General features: G+C 39.6%; 1 protein-coding gene across 2 annotated transcripts; it reads right to left on the reverse strand.

The window, feature by feature from the left end:
- Nucleotides 1-1,274: 1,274 nt before the first annotated feature.
- On the reverse strand, nucleotides 1,275-21,248 carry exoc3l1 (exocyst complex component 3-like 1). Of its 2 annotated transcripts, XM_087798189.1 has the most exons (15): nucleotides 20,923-21,248; nucleotides 18,452-18,627; nucleotides 18,164-18,383; nucleotides 16,812-17,024; nucleotides 10,019-10,218; nucleotides 9,245-9,463; nucleotides 9,091-9,161; nucleotides 5,170-5,287; nucleotides 4,981-5,106; nucleotides 4,818-4,918; nucleotides 4,647-4,763; nucleotides 3,823-4,093; nucleotides 3,587-3,742; nucleotides 2,457-2,590; nucleotides 1,275-2,347 (listed from the first exon to the last, which is right to left on the reverse strand). In XM_087798189.1, exons 1-15 carry the CDS (start codon nucleotides 20,963-20,965, stop codon nucleotides 2,161-2,163), a joined length of 2,352 nt encoding a protein of 783 aa, XP_087654315.1. In that variant the 5' UTR covers nucleotides 20,966-21,248; the 3' UTR covers nucleotides 1,275-2,160. The 2 variants fall into 2 exon arrangements, with proteins under 2 accessions (XP_087654315.1, XP_087654316.1); XM_087798190.1 differs by lacking the exon at nucleotides 9,245-9,463.
- Between the last annotated feature and the right edge of the window lie 2,841 nt (nucleotides 21,249-24,089).

Below are 24,089 nucleotides of genomic sequence, written 5' to 3' on the forward strand. Positions count from 1 at the left end.
AATATGTGGTTTCTTACTATGGGAGCGGTGATGGGGAGTGACTGTAGATTAAAATGACGTTTAAACTTAGTCCAAGTCTCTAGGGTGTTTTTGATAATAGTATTCTGAATAGGAGCATAAGTGGAACAGTTAATGGGAGAATTTATGAGGAGAGACAATGAAACTGGTTTAGAATATGCAGCTTTCATAGCTATCCAAGCCGGAGGATTGTGGGAGCCCTCAAAGTTGATCCAATATTCAATAATAAGGCTGTTTTTGGCCCAATAATAGTATTTTCGATTGGGTAAAGAAGAAATATCAAGCGATCTAAAAAAAAAAAACTTTCAAAATGGGACATATCTCTGCCTTATTCTTCGACTTGTATACATTTTTGTAGAAGTCTCTGAACTAATTTTTTATGATCAGTTGCTACTCCAGAGGGCATTAGAATATGAGAAATTTGATGTGAGGCTAAGATCTGTCGTAACTGATATGCTAATAATTTTACTGGCCTTATCACCATGCATACAGAAGTATGCTGACGACATTGCCATTGGTGGATGCATCAGGGACAATAGCGAAGACGAGTATAGGAGTCTGATACGTGACTGTGGACTGGAGTGAGAGGAACCACTTGCAGCTGAACACCTTAAAGACCAAAGCCACGTCCAGTGTCCATCAGAGGCAACAAGGTGGAGATAGTCCACAACCATAAGTAACTCGATGTGTGCCTGGACAGTAAACTGGACTGGTCCTGCAACACAGACCATGTGTATAAGAAAGTTCCGAGTAGACTGTACTTTCTGAGGAGGCTCCAATCATTTAACATCTGCAAGAAGCTCCTCTGCATGTTCTACCAGTCTGTGGTGGCCAGTTTCCTGTTCTTTGCTGTGGTGTGTTGGGGTGGGAATGTGTCCAAGAGGAGTGTCAACAGATGTCCTGTACGAAAGGGGTCCAAATGGCTCTTTGAGTGGTACCAGTTGCCGACCCCCAGTTTACACTATTGCTCTAGTTGATTATTAGGCCAGCACGTCCATCAACTTCCTAGGTCGGTAGGAGCGGCCGTTCAGGGAAGGGTATATCCCCCTATAACTATATGGATTGGATTACTGGACCATATAACAGCTGGAAAACACCTTTATCGAGCGCTTCTTCTTACCAAACCCTTCTTAAGAGTCTTCTTAAATCCTTAGGATCTAATCTATGAAAGTACTGGCCAGGTAAAACGGGTGTATAAGAAAATTAATCAATTAAAATGAAAATGTTAAAAATGTTATTAAAACCATTACTTTGTCAGTAATGCTTGGATGAAATATAAATCGTATATATATTTGTTTATACAATATTCATTCGGGACATAAATCTGAAGAGCCATTTTAGTCTTCAAATAAAGCTTTATTTGGTATTGATTACTATTTATAAAAGAGCGAAAAATTAAATCAGTCAACTTTTTTTTTTTAACCCACCTTAAACCATAAATACACATTAAATAGAATAAATACATAAAAAAAAAGAAAAAAAAGCTTTGTATAAGTGACATCTAAAGTAGAACATAACATAATCAAGAAAAAGGATGCAGCTTGAAAACAAAGTTGTAAAAAACTGTTTTGAAAAAACAAATACTAAAAGATGGGAAAGGAATGTTCGTCATGGTTGCAGAGCAACTTAATCTAATCAATTCTGGTTCCTTCTAACTAAGTAATTAGGTAATTGTTATTTGTAAAGCTAATTGAGTCAGGTGACTCAGATGAACCAAGTTACTCATGCAGTTGAAATAAATATTAGTCTATTTTTTACTTCAAACTGTTCAAAAAATGGTGTAACTGTATTAAGGGAAATGTGTGTTTAGTTTATTTAAGTGTATGTATAATGTGTATCTCTCTCAATCTGTGTGAGCTCAGAGTTATACTTTAATTCTTAATACATTGTTAGAGTGTCAGATAAAAGCATTTGAAATTGTACGTGTCTATATAAAAGTGGACTTTTTGAATACTACATATAAATGCTGAGCACTACAAACATATAGACTGCTATTGGTTGTAGATTTATGAATCATTGATTGTTTCACAAATAAAGTTATTTGATCCCAACGTGTTTGTGTAAAATGTTTCGTACAGAACATGTCTTGAAAAAGGGGAAAGCCTGACAGAAAGATGAGGGACACCACGAAGTTTGTTGACATCACGCACACTTGGCAGTGGGCAGACAGAAGGCCATGGTGGGAGGGGGAACAAGAATGGAGGTAAATATTGGAATGTATCCTTCCGGCAGAGGGGGGGCGCTCTGATCCAGTACATCCAGCACCGTCCACCTGACGTCCCTTGAGATATCTCCGCGTATATCCAGCAGCACAGACACATGCTCCTCGCTGTTGACACGGACACATTGACTCTGGTTTCCTCCCTCATTCTCACATTCATGTATGAATTAACCGACAGTATGGAAGATGGTTGGGCCTGTATCTGACTGAATCTTACCTGATGTCCGGATATTTGGTGGCAAGTCCAGAAACTTCCAGAGATAGCATGGCGGGGTCCTTCACCCGGATGAAGTCTGCCAGGAGGGGCAGTAATGCAAGCAGGTTTACTTCGGGCACTGCAGAGTCTCCCTCCTTTTGTGATATGAAAACCAAAATCAAACAGATTTTCTTACTTTTTTTTTCTTTACTTAGATTTGCTGCCTTAAGTGAAAATTCAACCAAATTTTCTACTCATCCTCATGGCGACTAAGGGATGGAATTATTTTCAGAATAATTTGTTCCTTTTTGGAGTTATAGGCAAAAATGTACATCCATTTTAATGAATAGACGAACTTCCCCAAAAAAGTTGCTAATACCTCATACTGCTCGTCTGTAATAAAAACATCCATCTTGTATTGAAGCTTCAACGAGAAGAATTTTTCCGGAACAAATTAAAGTGTTTATTTTACGTTCATTTGTGGAAGACATTTAAAGAATAAAAAGCGATATAGGCTGGAAGTACTCCAGAAGTACTTTGGGTAAATATCGCTCTGGAAGAGTTGTATTTAGTAGTACTTCTGGAATACTTATTATAACTCTAAAAAGGAACGGATTACTCTTTCAAAATAATCCCATCCATTACTCGCCATGAGGGTGAGTAGAAAATGGAATTTTGGTTGAACTACTAACCCTTTAACAGCTTACTTTCCCAAATTAGCTTGAGCTTAACAATTCTGTACTAAAATCACACAGCCAGTGGGAAATTATAAAACTGATTACATAGTTTTCGACATCACTGATTATAACAATTACTTTATTTTGACTATTAACATAATGTTATACATTATGACATTAAGCTATTGAATTTCTTTCATGGGCTTTTGCAGCATATTCTGTTTTCCTGTTTCTCCCTTGGTGTTTTGGGCATGTCCAAACTAGGAGTGGACATCTGGGCAAACCCAGGACACATTGGAAAGACTCTCGCTTTAATGTTCTCCCAGAGGAAGGAGAAGTTTTGAGGGGAGGAAGATGTTTTACTCAGGCTCCTGGCCCTGTCACCCACTATGAAATCTGTTCTTGGAAGAAAGTTAAAAAAGTTTTTTTTGTTGTTTTTAACACAGAAAAGTTAGTGTTGGTATTCAAGCTCACCAGGCCGCTGAAGACCTCCCTGAAGCGCTGGTCATCCTGGACAATCTGCTGAGCAAGCTGCCTCCGCTCTTCTGCGTTACGACACACCAACTTCTTCTGCATTAGTGCTCTTACGTACTCTACCACCATCAACTGCTGCGCCTCCTCCTGGAGACGCTAAGCTCACACACAGTAGCTGCTATTAATACCTCCTACTCTAGTCCTGGTGTTCAACATCACCTCTTCTGTTCAGCTACCTGGTGACATGGTGGTTGTACTCGGGTGTAAAGCTCCAGATGACGCTCCAGGATGCGGCATAGCTTTGGCGTGGGGTCTACCTGCACCAGCCAGGGTCGGGTCAGCAGGATAGGGAGATGAGGCTGCAGGTCCAGCAGCAGCTGATCCATCACCAGGTGACACGCCCGCCTTACCACCCGGTCCAGAGCAACCATGGGGTTGGCAGGAGTCCGAGAAAACCGACACGAGGAGCGGGATGACTGCTGACACTGGAGGCTCTCAGTGGACTTTCTACAGAAAAGCAAGATAAGAAGAGGAGACAGACAGTTGTTCAAGGACAAAACTCCAGACTACCAATAACAGTACCAGTAACCAGTACCTGTAACATAGGTGCAATTGTGTAGTGAAATCCTTCATGTTGTTTTTGCTGTTAACTGATAGACCAAAGTTCTGTCTTTGAAATGCAGAAAACTAGTGTTTCATAGTTAATTAATAAGGCTAATTAATTAATTATTATCCACGTAAGTTTACTTTGGACTAAGACTCAATGGTAGTATCCCTTTTCTTCAGGTACTTTTTACCTAGAGGCAATTTTAAAGGGAAATCTACCAGAACTTAGATGTTCTGAAAGTAAAACTTCTTTATAAAGACATATACATAACTACAATTGCATGAAATTAAATATCTGTAAGAAATATTTAACCTGCTTCTACGGGGGTCATAATTTAGAGCTTCATAACTATGTGAAAATTGCTTTAAAAATAAAGTTTACTCATTTCTTCACAGTTGCACATTTAGGTAAACAAATGTGATGTGATTTCCTCCAATTCTTGCGTATTCTTACTTGAGGATGATGCAGTTACTGATGGAGGCCAGCAGGTAGTGGAGGTAAAAGTTGCTCTTGCCGTTAGTGGGGTCTCTGCAGTGCTCCTTTCCGAATTCTATCAGAGCCTCCCGAAACCTGAAGATAAAATAATGACTGAGCTGAGGCACGCACACATACAGGCACACAAACCTGTTCATGAGGTTCTCCATCTCATACAATCCCATCTGTATGGTCTGATCTCTGAGCGACTCACTGATTAGCTCGGCCACCCGAGCGTTCTCTTCCAGCATCTATAGAACCACAAAAAGTTATACGAAGCGTTGCTTCACTCTGAGCTTCTCACAAAACTGACCTGGGTTATAATGGTGGGCAGGCTGGTCTGGTAGAACCCTTCATGATCTGTGTCCGGCTCCTGGTCTCTCTGCCAGTCCTGCAGCTCTACCTGCAGTGCCTTGAGCATCCAGCCGGACATACTTTTCTACGGAACAACCTCCAGGTCACTCTGACATCGTTCACAATAACAAGACAACTCGCTTCTCACCCGAACACGCTGCACGTATTTGCACTGCAGCTTCTCCAGCCCCTCTGCAGAGATCAGATGTTCTAGCTCCTCTTTGTCCAACTCTGCTGCCAGTTCTGGGTCGCCCATCATTTCTTGACTGCCAAAACCACACTGTCACACACTGTCATCGCTACAATAGCATACATATAGCATTTGTTCAGTTGCCAGATGTCTGCTGAGTTCACGTGTTAACAAGGCAGTGTGTACAAAAAAGCTGCTTTCATACATAACTGCAAGGTTCGCACGGATCAGCTACTCTGATCAAAGACAAAAACTGACACACACTAATTTTTCAATTTATATAATTGCATTGTCATAAATCCTGTACAGTGTGTTTTATTTTGGCGAGATAACTTCCTGTTTTGCTTTTTGTTACCTTTCAGAGTCAGGCTGAAGAGATCGCCAGTTGATCGTGTCTCCTAATAAGGTTTGGTCCGCCTGCTACCCGAGACTTGAACTTTTTGATATTTCAGAGACTGTTACTGACATTGTCGGCAATTTTGTTATAGTAAGTTTTTTCTCTCTTTTCTAGTTCGCCAGTCCGAACTGGGTCTCAAGGGACAACTCAACAAATTAGTCGAACAAAACACACAATCGTTGAAACAACTTTACAAATTCACAGAACAAAACACAAAATCGCTGAAATAACTTTACAATTTCATGGAACACAACACACAATCACTGAAAAAAACAAAATTTCGAAACTATACTTTCGATCTGATCTCGCTTCTGTCCCTCTAGAGTATCACAACATGGGTGAGGTTTTCTGCAAAGATAAGGCTGGACTTATTTGACCCTCTGTGTTACCCCTAAGAGCAGGATTTTTCTTTGCCAAAAAGAAAGACAAGTCCCTCTGTCCCTGTGTAGATTATAGGAGATTTAACATCATTATGGTGAAGAGAATAGCTATCCCCTACAACTCATTGATCAACGAGGCCTCTATATTAACCAAATTATACCTATTGAATGCCTACCACTTGGTGTGTATAAGAGAATGTGATGAGTGGCAGATTGCAGTTAAGACCCCTTTGGCCAATTTTGAATATCTCGTAATGCAATTTGGTCTACCAAGCCCTGCTGCATTCCAAAGCCTCATTAATGATGTACTACGTAAGTAAGTAAGTAAATTTTATTTATAGAGAGCTTTTCCAGACCAGGGTCACAAAGCGCTTCAACAATCAAAACAATACTCAATAAAATATATACTTAAAAGGTCAAGATAACAACATAAGAGTTCCAGAAAAATCAAGGAAAAGCCTGCACAAATAAAAATGTCTTAAGATGTTTCTTGAAGGAGTCAGTAGACTCCATCAAGCGCAAAGAGAGGAAGATACTTCCGAAGCTTAGGAGCAACAGCCTAGAAGGATTTCTCACCACTGGTCCTGAACCGTGTGCGATGAACGATCAGCAGATTCTGATCCACAGACCTAAGAGCGAGCTGGGGTGTAAAGCTGGATCAGATCACTGATGTAAGGAGGAGCCTGACCATGAATAGCTATGAAAGTAAGAACCAGGATTTTACAGTTGATCCTGAAAGAACATTTCAGTTGAAGGAAACAGTTTCTGGTCAGTTTTCTGCAGTGTTGAAGTAGGGACATGTCTTTATCAAATACAACACCGAGGTTTCTCAGGCTCAGTTTGACAGACTGACCTAAGTCACCCAAGTACTGACTCAACCTTCGAACCTTATTATCAGGAGGAATAACCAGAATTTCAGTTTTGTCCACATTTAGCTGCAAACTGTTTTCAATTAGCCATTGTTTGATTTCTAGCAAAAAAAATGAATAAGCTGTTCAGCCTCTGGGGCTCAGTTGGATTAAATGAGCAGTAGAGCTGGATGTCATCAGGAAAAAAGTGGTAAGAAACATCAGGAAAACTATGAATGATTTTACCCGGGGGAATCAAGTACAGCAAAAACAATAAAGGACCCAGAACAGAACCTTGAGGGACTCCACACATCAGATCTGCCGATTCAGACCTCATTTGATTGGCAGATACACTGAAACTGCGCCCAGAAAGGTATGACGAGAACCACTGTAACACAGACCCAGACAGTCCCTTTTCATCCCTCAGTCTTCTCAGCAGGATCTTGTGATCAACTGTGTCAAAGGCTGAGGACAGATCCAAGAGAATCAGAACAGTGTATTGACCGGAATCAGCCGACATCATGATGTCACTGGACACTTTCAGTAAGGCTGTCTCCGTAGAGAGAGTGATGTTTACGGAAGCCAGACTGAAACTTCTCATGAACGTCGCTCTGATCCAGGAACAAAGACTGCTGCTCAGACACCACCTTCTCCAAGATCTTGGACAAGAATGGGACCTTAGAAATAGGCCTGAAATGACTGAGGTTAGTTGGGTCTAAGCCTGGCTTTTTAAGCAAAGGCTCCACAATGGCATGTTTAAATGCATTGGGGAAAACCCCTATGGAAAGGGAGAGGTTCACCATATTCGGTAACCCAGGGGCCAATTACATCAAATACTTTGATGACGAGGCTACAAGGAAGGACATCATCTGAGCAAGAGGAGGGTTTCATCTTGCTCACCGGTGCCGAAATATCACCCAGAGATACAGCACTGAAGGAAGACCACGAGGAGGACACAGGCTCAGTGACAGCAGGGGTTCCACACAAAGGGGGAGAGATTTTCTCCTTGATCAATTTAATTTTGTCCATGAAAAATCTCAACAATGCATTGCTGTCAGCTTCACAGAAGACAGGCGTGATTTGAGGAGCAGGATACACAAGAGAATTGATCGTGTCAAAGTTTGTATACGACATATGACGTTTGTATTTTCTTCAGATACAGGACAATGAGTTTGGGGTATCCTTTGTGAGTTTCCTTGGGTTTATCTTGGGACAGGGTCAATTACAGCCTGATTCTGCCAAGGCCCGTTGGGCCTTGTTTCTATGATGGTTTAACTTGTCTCTGACCTATTGTCCGGGCAGCAAGAATGTCAAGCCTTACACCCTTTCCAGGATAGCATTGAATTTTTTGATTGGCAGTCTCTTCCCTCTTCATAAGGAGCTCCAAAGCAGAGAGAGGTTGCCAGTTGCATCTCCTGAAAAGGTTTGGCTTTACTCCGATCGCTACCCGAGACTTGAACTTTTTTGTAGAAAGTTTTTTCTCTCATTTTTAGTTCGCCGGTCTGAATTCTGTTTCAGCCGTGCCCTGCCTCCTTTGTTTCATATTTTTCTTTTTCTTCTGCCCATGTTGCAGCCCGCTTTGGATTTACCCATTTGGACACTGACTTTTGGATTTACTCTTGTTTGACTGTTTCCGCTTCTGGGTCCTTTGACACTCTCCCTATGACATTCATATGAAATTTATATTCACCCAGTATGAATATTGTAGTCTCACAGTAAGCGAAACAGTGTGAAGTTCCACAACTTAATTGTGTTATCTTTGTCTCACTCCTGCACCTTTCATTTTCCATGCAAATGTCATACATTGTTGAAAAAGATGTTTGTAACTCTTGTGCAGGTGAATCTGTTTAGGTGGTACTACTACAGAAATGTTGGGATACAACAAGTCAAGTTTGAGATTTGTTTAAGCTCATGACATTTCAGATTTTCAGAGTTTAGGAATTATAATTAGTTCTTTTTTTGTTATAAATGTTTGCATCATAAATCAAAACATTTCAAAGACTGAGAGACTGAACTAATTAAAAATAAAATAAAAATGGCTTTAACACAATTTCCCAACCTTTCAAAATCATGCTTCAGATGTTTTGTAAGATATTAATGATTTTTAAATGACATTTAATGACCCTGCATGTACACAGTTATATGAGGATTTCAGATGTGCTTGATTTTGTCATTTGAATATAACTGAGGAGTTATGCTGATTTAAAAATCCTGTCAGCAGGAACAGGGCCAATTATAAGAACGTGGATCTCACCTGTTGTAGATGTGGAGAACCCAGTTAAGGACAGCGAAGATCTCACCACTCTCCAGGTCCCAGCTGCTGACCTACATACAAGAAAATACATGTAAAAACTTCTGACCACCAACAACGACCACATCAACAGTGAATCTATGTGGTGATGACTGACCTGTGCCAAGTGAGCTCTTAGACAGAGATGACTGGCTCTCAGGTAGGCTGCAGTGAGTCTATAATGTGGAGGGACACAGTACTCCAGCAGGTGGCGCACAGTAGCCAGGTCAGACATGATACACTGTTGCAGGGCGGAGAGGTGACCTGCCAGGCCCGGACCTCGTGTGTGCATGTAGGAAACGCTACGGAATCTGGCAGACACAGCCGCCTCCAGGACCTGATGGACGTTTAGAGACCTATTGAAGAGGGCTTGAGCAGTCCTGGGTCAAATGTAGCCCTCAAAAAGCAAGAAGGGATCATTTTTCTACTTTCTATAGTTTTTATTTTTTAGTAAGGATAGCCTCTTTACACACTTCGTCCCCGCATTTCACTAGATTTTAACAGCTCTGTTTATGATAGCGTATTCCTCTTCTTTTTTTTATTAAATGCTCAGATCCAACCTCTATAAAGGGAACCCACCTTGGACCCATCAGTTCTTGTCTTCCATTTTAAGTTTTAGAAATGGCCCCCTCCAAATTATGTTATTGTCTATATATAATATATTTGATCAATAAATCAGGTTTTGGATTTAGTTATAGCATTGCTGTTGTTTTAAAAGTCAGCGCGTTTATTTATTTTAGATTTGGGTGCAGCCTTCAACACTGTTAACCACACAACTTTAATATAATGCCTGAGATCATATTTATATAACATTTTTTCCCATCAAATTAATGCCATGTTTTCTCAACCCATTCTTTTCTTTGCATTACACGTAGGAGCATCGGATCCAAACCTGAAAGAAATGAGCTCTCCAGCAGCGAGGTCGTCCGGATGGCAGAGGTCTGGGGGAGGACCCACTCTCCCCTCGTTCCTCCTGAAGAGCTCGGTCCAGGACCTCCTCACGCTCAACAATCCTCACCGCAGACACAAATGGAGTCGGGTTTTGTCGAGACAGAGCTAGTGCGCTGCTCACAACTGCCCAGAGCTCATTGCCTGAGGAGAAGCCATATGAAGAGAAAGTCAAAGAGTCAGGTCCTGGAACATGCAAAAGAAATAGCTAAATGTTTTACCGAAGCTTTCTTAAAATAACAATGCCATCAAAATGACGGGATGGTGTAAGGTCTTTAAGACTTAACTGCCATCGTTAGGGAATTGATGCTACACAACTCTGCAGGAATGGAGAGTCTACAGAGAGTGGATTGCCTTTATTTCCAGAGAGAGTAGTACTAAACCAGCAAATGTCAAAATTTCATTGATGACCCCTCAAATCTTGGCATCTAACTATACACCCCCCTACAAATATAAGACAAACATTTAAGTTCAAATGGAAAAATTAAAAAATAAATAAATGAAATACCTTGGTGTCACTCTAACTAAAGGTCTGCACAAATTACAGATGTCAATTATATACAGACAGACCAAGAAATAAGGAGGGAAATGCAAGGGTGGAAAGTCAAATTATTAGATTTCAGTGCTAGAATAGAGACAATCGAAATGACTATACTACTAGGCTCCTCTTTTTCTTCCAAGCTTTACCAATTCAAATCTCTGATAGACAATTTAGAATATGGGATGCATTAATCTACAAATGTATATGGAATGGTAAAAAACCAAGGATTAAATATGAAATACTACAGCTGCCCAAGTCTAAGGAGGCATGGCTCTTCCAAACTTCAAAAATGATACTATGCTGCACAACTTAGACCCCCGGTATGTTGGTGCGATAGAAACTTTGAATCCAAGTGGAAAAATGTAGAGGGATATGTCAAACAAAGAGAAATCTAAAGTTTATTAGGAGACAGAGAAGGAACAAAAGAACTAGCCAACGAGATGGATACAATCATCAAATTCACGCAATAATTATGGTTCTCCCTGATGAAGTGAGTAGGATATGACAAACAATTCACCCCAAACCGCCTTCATTTTAGATTTAGACAATGGATCAAGTTGGGCATCACTTCATTTAATACAGTGATAAAGAATGTCATAATCATTGAGTTCAAAGTATTAAAACAAGAATATCCCTTAAAGAGAGAGGATTATTTTAGATATCTAGAAGTTAGAGAAGTAAGCCAATATTTTAAAATGTAACATCTGTAGTGTTACAATAACATCCTCAGAAGAAGAGCATGAGTGTTATATCCAACAGCTTGAACAAGAAATAGAAGCTAACTTTCGAAATTTGAGCAGACATCGTTTTGTCTTATGATAAAGTCAGGAAGAAATTCGAACTTGTATGAAGAGCAGATACAAAAACGACTAAAGATAAAATCAACAGGTTAAGAAAAGTTATCAATAACATTCTCGCTTTCACATCAAGAAGTTTAGCTCCACTCAAAACTTTTCAGCCCCTGGTCAACGTTAAAAGCTTATGGTGCTGAAATGAAGAGCAATCGTAAGTCATTTTTCCCCCATTGTTTTTGGCTTCATGTGGTTCAAATAAGCAAACATCAAATACATAGTTGCTCATACTAGATGATGGAGAACAGAAACTCACAATAGTGTGTGCTTTAGAGTGCACAACCTAAAGCCTGGTTGGTTCAAGGAACCTTCTTCATCATGACGTAGGCTTGACCCTGGTGTGAAACTATTTAATGAGATTCTCCCATCTTACTTACTAATAGAAACAACAATTGTTAGACACTGTTTCATGATATTAGAAGTGTAACAGTGCTCCGTCATGTCAGAGAATGAAAGAAAAAACTCAACATCTCTCTCATCTACAGTTATGGGTTCAAATCTTGTGTTAAAATCAGAAACGCTTTTTTATAGAATCATATATATATAGATTTCCACAACCCTTAAGGGTTTACGCTGCTTAGATATCAAATCGATATCCAAATGAAATCTTAGGAACAATCGTAAGAATCGTAGGAATAGTTTACCGTACTTCAACACTGAACACAACATACTCTGTTGAGGGTGGATGCCTAGATTTGTTGTTGGACACCAGTAAGAACTGGAATGATACACAGAGGATGAAAAAATCTCTTTTAGACAGAGCCTCACCCCCTCGCCAAACCCCTCTCCACTCCTTCATAACGCGTCTACACAACTCTACTATAAAGAGTAAAATCGTCAAAGACAGGATTTCACAGCTCACATAATCAACAGTTTAAGTCAACAGCAGTTAACAAGTTTAGATCAAATGATCATGTATCGCTTTAAGCGGATTTGAACTTCTACACACAATTCTGCATGAGTTGCAAGTATGCTAGTCTTTGAATGGTGGGTACGCAAGTTCGTGGGTGTGGTTCATGAACTATTTTTTTATTTTTTTATTGAGGGTGACTGTATGAGTGATTTTACAAAGCTCTTGACAAGACCTGAATTGCAGGATGTTCTAAGAAGTCTCTTAGAAGTCTTAAGCTCATTCAGAACAATGCAGCTCGTGTCCTGACTTAGACTAAGAGGCACAAACACATTTCCACTGTGCTGTCTTCTTTAGATTGGCTTTCTGTAGAATTTAGAATACAATTTAAAATCCTTATTTTAACCTATAAAGCGTTACATGGTCTAGCACCAACATACATTAAAGATCTAATCCAAACTTATCAACCCTCTAGGACCTTACGATCCTTAAACTGAGATCTATTAGTTATACCACAAATCTCTAAATGTAGATTTGGAGCTAGGGCCTTCAGTTTTCAAGCCCCTCTGCTGTGGAACCAACTACCGGCTTCAGTCTGGAGGGCAGACACCCTCTCTATGTTTAAAAACAATCTTAAAACCTTACTTTTCGATAAAGCCTATAATTAGCCTTTCTGTTTATCTTAGTTGCTATTGGCTCAGGTTGCTGGACGAGTTTTAGACACCGAGCTCTGTATATCCTTCTTTTCTGCATTACATTTATCACCTGTGCAGTTTAAACCCACACCTTTTTATTTCTCTCCCGGAGCCCCAGAGCTCCACCTCCAGAGCTGCTGCTGATCCAGGATCCTTCACCACATCATCGAATCCAGAGTTCTCTCCAGCACCTCCATGGACTCTTCTATACTCTCCTCTTTTCTCTCAATGTATCCTCCCTCATTCTTCTCTACGTCCATCTGTCTATCCCCCCATCCATCCTCTCAGCCAGTCATAGCAGGAGGCCGTCAACAATGAGTCTGGTTCTGCTCTAGGTTTCTGCCTTCTAAAAGGAAGTTTTTCCTCGCCACAGCTCACTGCACAGTGATTTGCTCATTGCTCATTGTTGAATTGCTGGATCTGTTTTTCCTTTCTCCACCATAGTCTTACTTCAAATCTAAAGTGTCTTGAGATAACTTGTAACCAGGGCTACAACCCCGGCGTTTGCAGTGTTCTTTTGCCCCTTGTTCATCACCAGGATGGCTTGATGTACCTCTACCCTTAGTCACAGTGTGGTAAGACATCTTGTAACACCCTCTTTTCGCTCAATAAAATCAATAGATTCAGTGAAATCTTGTCACACTGATGACAATACTTTCCAAAGATTGTTATTATATTTCCTTTTAAATTGATTTAAAGCTTGTAAAGATTACATTAACACCTTAAACCAGAAACCTTTCTCAGAACGTTCACCTGCTCTGATCACATGAACTCTTCGGGGGTTACCATGACTTCCGTTGACTGTGAGAAGTTTTTTTTTGTTCGACCTTGTTTAGTGACCACCCGTTTGTTTTTGAGAGTGATTAGCTATGGTTTTCTCTTTAAAACCACAGGTCAAAATATAATTTGACCACAGTATGACCGTGTGATGAAAATTTAATAAATACACAGAGACACTTGTATCCTATAACATTGGAAGCTAAAAGTCTATAAAGACTGTTTTGTGAATGAAACGTGTTCGAATCAGTCAAATGATTATATAAAAAAGCTGTTTTGATTTTAACAACTAAGATTTAACACATAACTGTAGATGAGAGAGATGTTGAGTTTTTTCTAATGACTTCTTCCTTCCATTCACTAACATGACGGAGCACTGTTACGCTTCTAATATCATAAAACAGTGTCTAACAATTGTTGTTCCTGAAGTAAGATGGGAAAATCTCATAGAATAGTTTCACACCAGGGTCAGGCGTACGTCATAATGAAGAAGGTTCCTTGAACCTCCCAGTCTTTAGGTTGTGCACGCTAAAGCACACACTATTGTGAGTTTCTTTTCTCCATCATCTAGGATGAGTGACTATGTTTTTGATGTTTGTTTATTGTAACCATGTAAAGCCAAACACAATGGGGGGGAAATAATGGTTTACAAAACTTTTTACAAAGTTTTCACAGCTTCATCAGTGCAATGATTTATGATTGCTCTTCATTTCAGCACCATAAGCTTTTAACGACGACCAGGCGCTGAAAAGTTTTGAGTGGAGCTAAACTTCTTACTGTGAATGTTGGACAAATAAAAACATCTTGTGGAAAGAATGAATCCTGGAAACTTCGATCATGTAAGTATTTTCTCTTTTCATGGATCGCCTTCATTTAGAAACAGTACTTAAAGGACAGAGGACGTTTTAAAAGAAAATCTGTTTTTGACATACATTGTTTGAAGTAAAGTTAAAACTATATTGCTTTTGCATGGCTTCTGTAAAGTTACCTTAGGTTAATAAATTGATAGTTGTCTTTATTTCTTCAAAATAAAACTGAATCACCTTAATATTTTCTGTGTTTAAAGTTTAAACTAATTTCTATCTTAAACATTGAAATTAATTTTTAATGACTAACTGAGAAATAAAAGGTCATAGTAAGTTTAAACGTTTAAAATATAAAAATAAATTAGATTACAACAATGACTAAACTGAGAAACTAGGGTTTGAAATGATGTGATGATGTTGGAAAATTGATGAACCATAGTAGTGTCTTGGAACTTGACACTTGTCTTGACACTATTCTATAAACCCAAAACAATAAACCATTTATAAACTACGTGAAAACCTACAATTCCAAAAAAAAACAGTTACAATCATAGCCATGATAAACATTTTAAATGTTTCCGTCATCGTGTCGAGAAAACCATTAAAAGTTCTTGTCATGTACATCATTTTTATACAGAAACAAGAAGAAAAAATAAATCTATTTGTAAAAGTTCATAATGTTTATTGATAACTTTTCTATACAGTCATTTTTGTATCTGCTCTTCGGTTACAAGTTTAAATTTCTTTCTGATGTTATCATAAGACAAAACAATGTCCGCTCCAATTTTCGAAAGTTAGCTTCTATTTCTTGTTCAAGCTGTTGGATATAACACTCATGCTCTTCTTCTGAGGATGTTAGTGTAACACTACAGATGTTACATTTTAAAATATTGGCTTATTTCTCGGTTATAGAAGTCTCTAACTTCGAGATATCTAAAACACTCCTCTCTCTTTAAAGAATATTTTTGTTTTAATACTTGGAACTCCATGATTATGTGATTCTTTATCACTGTATTAAATGAAGTGATGCCCAACTTGATCCATTGTCTAAATCTCAAATGAAGGCGGTTTGGGGTGAATTGTTTGTCATATGCTACTCACTTCATCAGGGAGAACCATAATTATTGCGTGAATTTGATGATCGTATCCATCTCGTTGGCTAGTTCTTTTGTTCCTTCTCTGTCTCCTAATAAACTTTGGATTTTCCTTTCATATATCTCTCTAAATGTTTCCACTTAGATTCGAAGTTTCTATCGCACAAACATACCAAGGGTCACAGTTGAGCAGCATAGTATCATTTTTGAAGTTTGTTCTTTGGGCAGCTGTAGTATTTCATATTGATGATTTCATTCATATCATTTGTGCAGACCTTTAGATAGAGTGACACCAAGGTATTTAGTTTTATTTATTTATTTTATTTTATGAGTTTTCCATTTGAACTTAAATGTTTGTCTTATATTTTTAGAGGGGTGTATAGTTAGATGTCAAGATTTTTGTTTTTGTTCTGTTTGTACCCTGAGTGAGAACCAAATGTCTTTAAGAAGTGTGTGAATAAGGAAGTTGGAAAAAGCTGTTACAATATTGTAGGAAGTTGACATAAAATGTTGGAGTGTCTGTTTTTATCACTTTTAAAACATTGGAAAGTTCTATTTCCAAAAGTCCACAACTTGTATTTGGTATTTTAACTTTAAAAATAAACACACACAGTTGTACTCTGTATGAAAGAAGGTCATCAATGTCAAAAAGTATCTAAGAATCAGTTATCCACACTGCGGATCCCAAAACGGCAGCCCTTTATACTGCCAAACAAGACAATTCGCTGAACCGCCCATTCACTTACCAAAGTCATGTTACAATCATGAGTTTGTTAAAACATAAAGATGTAACTCAACTACAATTTAATAGCATGCCATTACTGGCTGTAGTTACATAGTACATTGATACTATACATGAATTTTTCATTTAATGGATTGTCCCAGGACCAAATAAGGTCACCCTGGAAAGTTGACATTCAAGATTTATATTACAGATTCAGGCATTATAGTATTGTACTTGTTACCAATATGATAGGATTTAAACAAACACTGTATTTAACCCTTGTGTTAGCTCTTGGTGACCTAGTGGTCCAAAAACAAATATTAATTTCAATATAAAAAAGTATTGTCAAATAAAGTGTTAAAAATAAGTAATTGTTTGGAGCATGTGTTCTCCTCTTACCAAGAGCCTCCACCAGCTCCCCGATACCAGAGAAGTATTTTGTGACCAGTTCCTCATCTTCAGCACTCAGTGTGTAATTGGTTTTCCCAGTGGGAGCGTGGAGCTGCCAGAGGATGTCGTCCTGCAAGCGCTCCAGCTCCATCAGCCGGGCGTGAGCCTCCAGGAGGCGTCGTGACTCCACCAGCCGCTCCGTCTCCAGCACCATGCTGCGGACTGGAACAGAAAGAGGGCGCCAAGCGAGGCGACATGGGCAAGGCTGGTGTTGGTATTTGATTGGAACTGATCAGTGAGATTTAAAACAGCAGTGATGCATTGATTACATCACTTCAGTCTGTGTAGCTTCACGCCCACACACATTACCACATGTCAGCATCAGAGCTTAAAATAGGATCAAACCAAATCTGCAGATGTTCAGTCCCACATATCTACAGCTCACTTCTTCTTGTATATCTAACATACTCAGTCCAACAGTGTCCCTCCACATATCTAAACCGGCTCTCCCACTGATATAGTCATTTCAAATTTGTTGATGTGTATTTATATCTAACCCGTTTTACTCATTTTAACAATATTTCTTCGATGTCTGGAAAGTCCCAAAAATAATTATCACACATATTCACTCAGAATTTTTGTTTTGAGACACATTTTCATCATTATGGTTAAAATAAAGCTCTTAATACTAAACTATGTTTTTCAAAACATTTTTAATTTCATACGTAAATAAATCATAATTTATGTCCACCCTGCACTTTTACACCAACACTTACATGTTCTGTTACGAACACAAAATTTATTTTAAGTCAAACCCAAGAGCCAAGGCCTCAAGCAATTTATTCAGATTGATTTGCTTTTGTTGAAAGTTAGAAAGCGGTTAGTAAACCTATGTAACACATGTTAGATAGAAAGTGTTACAATAAAGTATGATTTCAATTGTCATGTAAAGTGAAGGACATTTTAAACTAAAGATATACTTGTTAGCTTAGCTAGTGGCTAACAATACTACTTCAGTGAGTTGAAATATAGAACCCCGCCCTTTAACTTTGGATCTTTGTTGGAGATTAGAATGTCAATTGTGAAATCCAAAACGAGATATCAAAATATAATTCAATATGATTCCATCTTGTCTGTTACGGGTTGGTAAAATGTATGTATTTAGGAAAAATAACACCTGCTCATAAAAAAGACAATATTCCTGAGGCATAAAACATGTTTTAAGGTGAAATCTGTTTTTTCTAACATTAATGTCTTATCTGATATGACTTATTTAGAGTTTTAATCTTGGCTGTACAGTATTTGATCAATTATATGTACTCTTTTGTGACCTTTCTAACCATATGTAGTGATGATCTCACCGGAGTAGAGGCGCGGCAGGTTGCTAACAGCTGTCAGCAGCTGACTGTGATTTTGTGACACATCTCTCATTCTCTCCAGAACCTTCACACCATCTTCATTTTGATCAGCTTCCCCCTCTGCTTTTCTCAAGGTCTGTGACACCAACTGTAGCTCAGTCTTGGCTTCATGAAGTTGTTCCAGGCCCCAGCCCACACCTTCCAGGTATGACTGGACCATGGCCTGAAACAGAGGAAGACAGCTTAGAGTGTTGAAAATAAGGCTATATAATGGGAAGTTTGCTTTGGAACCTTAAGTCTGGTGTGCACAGATGCTGTCCTCTGGCTCTCTCTCTTACTGTACTGGCTCAGCCGTTCCAGATGTTCTGGTCGGCAGAAGACAACAGACGCCCACTTCAATGCTGCACCTCGTGCCAAACACTCTGCCCGCTCCACCTCTGGCCAAACCTGCGGCACCATCATCTTGTCTGCAGGAGGGAAAAAGCCTGTTTTCTCACCTTCTTATATCAACTACTCAGATTTTGCATTTCACTGTTGCCCCTTTTTCTTCTGTACTTTTTCTTGTCTTGTTTTCCTAGTTCCTTTGTCAAACACAGACTTAATCATTTTAAAGAAATGTCATCATTGTTCTGTTACATTTTGGGATTGCTCGAATGACTCGACCTCAGTTAGACAAGGGAAGGAAAATAGAAATTATAGGAGACAGGGCATTTGTTCAACCTCAGGCATTTACATCAGAATTGGTTCAAAGTCACAACAAATAATTTGCAAGGAGTTTAATACAATGGCTAGTTGTTTTGGATGGCCCTCTGGCCTGGGTGGCCTTTTCCCTAGTCCGTAATAGGGGGCCGGTGTGGGTTGGTCTTGGGGTGGATGCCTGCTGCAGTTGTGGCATGCGGCGGTGTGGTAGCGTTTGCCTCCCTGGCTGCGGGGCAATGAAGGGCCAGGGGGGTCTGTCTTTTGGGGGCTGCCCAGGGGGTGGGTTCGCAAAATGGGCAGGGACATTGCAGAGGGCCGGCAGGGGCGGTGGGCGAACCCTTGGTACCACAGAGACCATGGACCGCCTATGGAATGCTGCTGTCCTCCCTGGTGCTCATGACGGGGGCGGGGGGTGCTGCTCCCCGACTCCTGGTTTTGTAATGGACCGAATTACAGGCAGTCTTATTGCTGGGCATGCGTGGACTTCACCGCTGCTGTTGTGGTGACTTTCTATCCCTCTGGCCTGTCTTCCTATGGTTCCCTGTTGTGAGCGGGGTGGCGGCTTAAAACTGGGGGGTCTTCTGGGGCACAGGCTTGCCCTGATGCAATGACTTCTGACTGGTTCGCTGGCTGTACCTCGCCGGTTAGCCCTCCAGCCCCTCTGTCCCGGCTCCTGGTGCCTCCTCTCTCCACTTCTTCCGCCATCACTGGTCCTTGACTCTGTGCGACGCCAGGGGCCTCCTGGGAATGGTCCGCTTTTTCAGTGTTCGAGGTCATGACTGTCTCCGGTGGTTATCTTGCCTGCCAGGTCCGGGACTACCACAGGCTCTGGCCACGCCTGGGGGAATGGGCCCACTGGCTTGTTTGGGGGCTCCGCGGCTTCTCTGTGTCACTTGGTCCCTCTTGCCCATCCTGCAGATGTTTAGAGGTGGCGCTTCTGGTTCTCTGCACACACTCTCACATACACTCACATACACCCATACACAATCACACACACCTCACCTTCTCTACCCTCTTACTCTCCTCTGTATGTTCTCCCCCACTTGAGCCTGCTTACCTGTGTAACATATACACATTTGTAATCGGCCTGATCAGTTGTGAAGGAGACTGCCTGCCGGGAGCCTGGTCATTTCAAGGTTTCTGCCTTAAAGAGGCAGTTTTTCCTTGCCACAGTGATTTTGTAAGCTTTTGGCAGGAAACTAGAGCTACACTGGTAGCATAGAGCAAGTTTGAACTAGCAATGTAAATAATAAAGCATGAATCCAAAGATTAGATCTTTGTAAATAATACAAATATTACTCACTTAAACACAAAGATGTAGGCTGTGCAGCTCTGGTCCCATCAGGTCCAATATTTAATAAAACACAACAACAACAAAGCTTGAAATTTGCTATGAATCTATGAAAAAATGTTGTTGGACAATGATACCTCACCACAGGATGAACACAATACTATTATACCCTGTGACTGTTATTTTTCTTTCTTATCTGTTTGCAACTGTTGAAGTGATGCTTATGAAAATAAATTAGTTATATTCTTTCATCACATCACATTTACTTTACTAAAATCACTTAAGAAGGTAAATGGATTACAAAAGTTTTATTTAATGTATCTCTTAGCTCCTTATTAATAAACCATGATGATAAACATGTTAATTTTGATCTTAAAGTAAAACTAGCCTTTCACACTTGATGGGTTTACATTACTTTTACGTCATTTATGTCATGGGAGCTCTTCGCTTCCAAGGGAAAGGAGAAAAAGCAAAGCAAGGTTGTGTGTCGTCTTAACCTCGACAAAAGGTTACAGCATGTTGCCTTAGAATTGATGTGAGCTTTGCTTACACACTCTCACAGTCATATCCTTCTCTGACTTCTGATCTATATTTACAATTTGTATATTTGTTGTAGCTACAAAACTGATGAACATTCTGCTGCATGACCTGAAAGACGATATCAATGTGGCACTATTCTAAACCTTCACATCATTCTTAACTCGCACTTTTCGGTGCAGCTGAAGCAAAAAAGGGTGTTGTTCACGGCTGTCAACTCTGCATCTCACATTACCTCCTGGTTGGTCGGCACAGTTCTTCTGCTTCCCTCCTGACATTGAAGTTCACTTTGCAGCAGTGGCCTGACGAGACTTCTGATTCCTTGCAGCTGAAGGCTTGAGCGAGGGAGTCAGGAACAACAGAGGAGAAGACAGAGAGAGTGACCATATCTGTTCTCCAGAAAGCGCCCCTCATCTAGCTGGGCTCTCACAGACACATCCTCGGCTGATAGACTGTCAGGAAGAGGGGGGAAGGGGAGGGTGGTGGAGGATTGGCAGGAAGCAGGAGGGTGGAGTAAAGTGGTGCTACACAAGTTATGCAGAAAGGATCGAAAAGTAAATTTAGGTTTAAGCTACACTCCTGCATTTATATGCGTTGTTGATTGATGAATTCATGACGTTTCATCAATGTGTTTTTTAAGTCACATTACCAGTTATTTCAAAATATTTATTCTCACTTCACTTCCTGCGTTGACTCCCTATGGAGCTCTTTAAAACACACATCCTGGCAATGTTTATCTCACATTGCTGGAAACCTAAGGGGATCTTTGGCCAACACCAGATTCCTTTTAACGTCAGCCTGTAAACCCTCTAAGTAATGTGGTGTATGGTGTATGACAATGTCTAAAACGGTCAAATAAGGTCCCTTTATAAACTATAAGGGTATAATCAATGATACTCTTATGGGCAGCACATGGCATGATTGATTCACGAAATTCTGGTTATGAAGGTGTGAATGGTTGGTTATGTAATCAGCAGGAAAGAGGATCTGCCAGTATATCGATCCTGGGTTCTGTGTTTGTTTCCGTGAGTCCAAAAAGGAAACCAAACAGAGAGGCTTACAGAAAGAATACATGTATAATGCATCAGTCGTGAGTGGACGGCAGAGCCTAATTGAGTCATGACTGCTGCTACACTGACCCTTGTTTGTCTTATCATGACTGCAACTCACTGAGCCAGCAGATTCTCCAACCAATTATGCTTGCATTTTTGCAATTTGCATTTTCAGGCACAACGAAAAAACAAAGCTGATTCTCTAGCAGTGGGGCTTCAAGTGTGAGACCTGTTCGAAGAAACTTTCATGAAAGATGATAGATGAAGTTATTTTTAAGCAAATTTATACAACTTAGGTCAAGAATCACAGACACACCCAGGGTAACAGAAAATACATGAGAAAATCCACATTTTCAAGACTTTGACTTGCATAATTGCAGTTCTTAGTGTTTGATGTGCTCCCAGAACATTTACGTAACACTGTCCTCAAGCCTGCCAGGTCAGATGATTATCGGTGCTTCTAAATTAATTTAAACTTTTGTAAATAAACATGCCCTAATATATTAAAAGAAATGTGGCAAAGTTTTCCCCAAGACCAGCCTTTGCACATTAATGTTTGGCAGTTGTGTCAGTCTGTCACAGCAGTACACTCCTGTTTCCATTTCACTCAAAATAAGGAGAGAAATTAAGACAACAAGCCACGATATTGTGTTAAATCAAGGTTGGCCAACAACGTCACTGACCTGACGTGCCTGGTCTGGCTGCTCAGTCACTTCCTCCGCTTCTGGTTTAGAAACAATCAAAGCCTCCTGGAGGACAGAATCAGCAAGTGAAGGATGATGACATAAAGCCCCCGAACAAAGCCCCCCCCAACACTGCCAATACACAAGGCACATTGCATAAATTAAAAATTAGTATTTTTTTATTTTTTTTTTATTTTTTAGGGTTATGTCAATGATAGCTCCATACAATATTAATATTAGAGCCAAAATGCCATTCTTATCCAACTGGCTCATTGGGTACAGAAAGCAAGAATAAGTGTAATAAATATATACCAGGTATATAAATATAATTCAGTTTACTATTAACGTGGGAAAAAAAAAGCAATTCTTATTCATAAAATCAGCTGAATTTTACCCTTAAATAGAACCTTTTATCTAGCTTGTATAAAGACCTTGCATAACATGCAATCCATAATTTTTCTTACATATTTACCCACAACAAAAATAAATGAACTGTATAACGCTTTTAAGACTGTCCCTTGCCGTTCCTAGCGAGTTAAAAGATATTTCTTAAGCACTCTACTATTCTCGTTTCTTAAATCACTCACATAAAAATGCTAAAATGTATCTTGTAAAGCTAATACAGCCTACTCCTGAGCATGTGTAGACTTTGTGTAAACTCAAGAATGCACTAAAACAATGCTTGTCACTATTGGGAATTAACATTTTAATCAATATTGGATTTTGTTGTGTAAATAAACTGATGTATTGGAAAATGTGATTTTAACATAACAAAAAATAAAACAACTCACATCTAGTTAAACCAATTGACATTAGCAGTTATCGATTTAAATCGGCTTAATAGATTACACATTCCTCCCACTTCTTTCTCTCTTTCTCACACTTATTTGCTTCGTCACACTTAAATACAGCATGCTCGTGATATTCTTATTCCAACTTCATTTTATTCCGATCCTTAAAACTCTTCACTGGCTTCCAGTTTCTTTCAGGATCAACTTTAAAATCAGTCAGGCTCCTCCTTACATCACTGATCTGATCCAGACACACCCCAGCTCGGGCTCTGAGGTCTTGGTGGATAAAATACCTGGGAAACATACTGACAGGAAATGTATCTAAAGTAATGGAGGCCAATTTTGAACCTTTATTCAAAAACATTACAGCTAAAATATTTGTAGATTAAACAGATGACAAAAATTGATTTTTTCAAAGCATGTGGGAAATTTAGAGGAAAACACCCTTGTGAGTTAAACAAAAAGGGGTACAAAAATGTTTTAAAAAGATTGCAGAGGAAAGAAAAGGAGACAAAGACTGTGGCAACTGTTGTATCCACCACAAACCAGATGGCAAGATACTTTAAACAAAAAAAAAGCTTTTTGAACTCGGCCCCAACATCTGTAACAAAAGATATTCTTACCACGCCATCTGTTAATGGTGATAAATGCTATAAGCAGTCTAAATTCACCTCCATTAAAACATAGGTTATTTTCACTAGCGAAGAACTTATGTTTGGCGGTGACACCATCACAACCACACAATAAACAATAACAGTTCTAACTGTAGTAACAGAAGCAGGGCTGCAAAGCCTCATGTGACATTTGACATTGATCACCCTTATATTTACCCATTCAATACAAAAAATATGTATATATACCTTTTTTGCATAAATC

Source organism: Callionymus lyra, chromosome 8 (assembly GCF_982586985.1).
Source record: "Callionymus lyra chromosome 8, fCalLyr1.hap1.1, whole genome shotgun sequence".
Lineage (NCBI taxonomy): Eukaryota > Metazoa > Chordata > Actinopteri > Syngnathiformes > Callionymidae > Callionymus > Callionymus lyra.

Coding starts and splice junctions, on each gene's coding strand:
- exoc3l1 (XM_087798189.1), bottom strand. CDS start 20,965: ATGTCAGGAGGGAAGCAGAAGAACTGTGCCGACCAACCAGGAG. Junction 18,628..20,922: donor CTGTGCCGACCAACCAGGAG/GTAATGTGAGAT, acceptor TCCCTCCTGCAG/ACAAGATGATGGTGCCGCAG. Junction 9,464..10,018: donor GGAGAGCTCATTTCTTTCAG/GTTTGGATCCGA, acceptor AACGTCCATCAG/GTCCTGGAGGCGGCTGTGTC.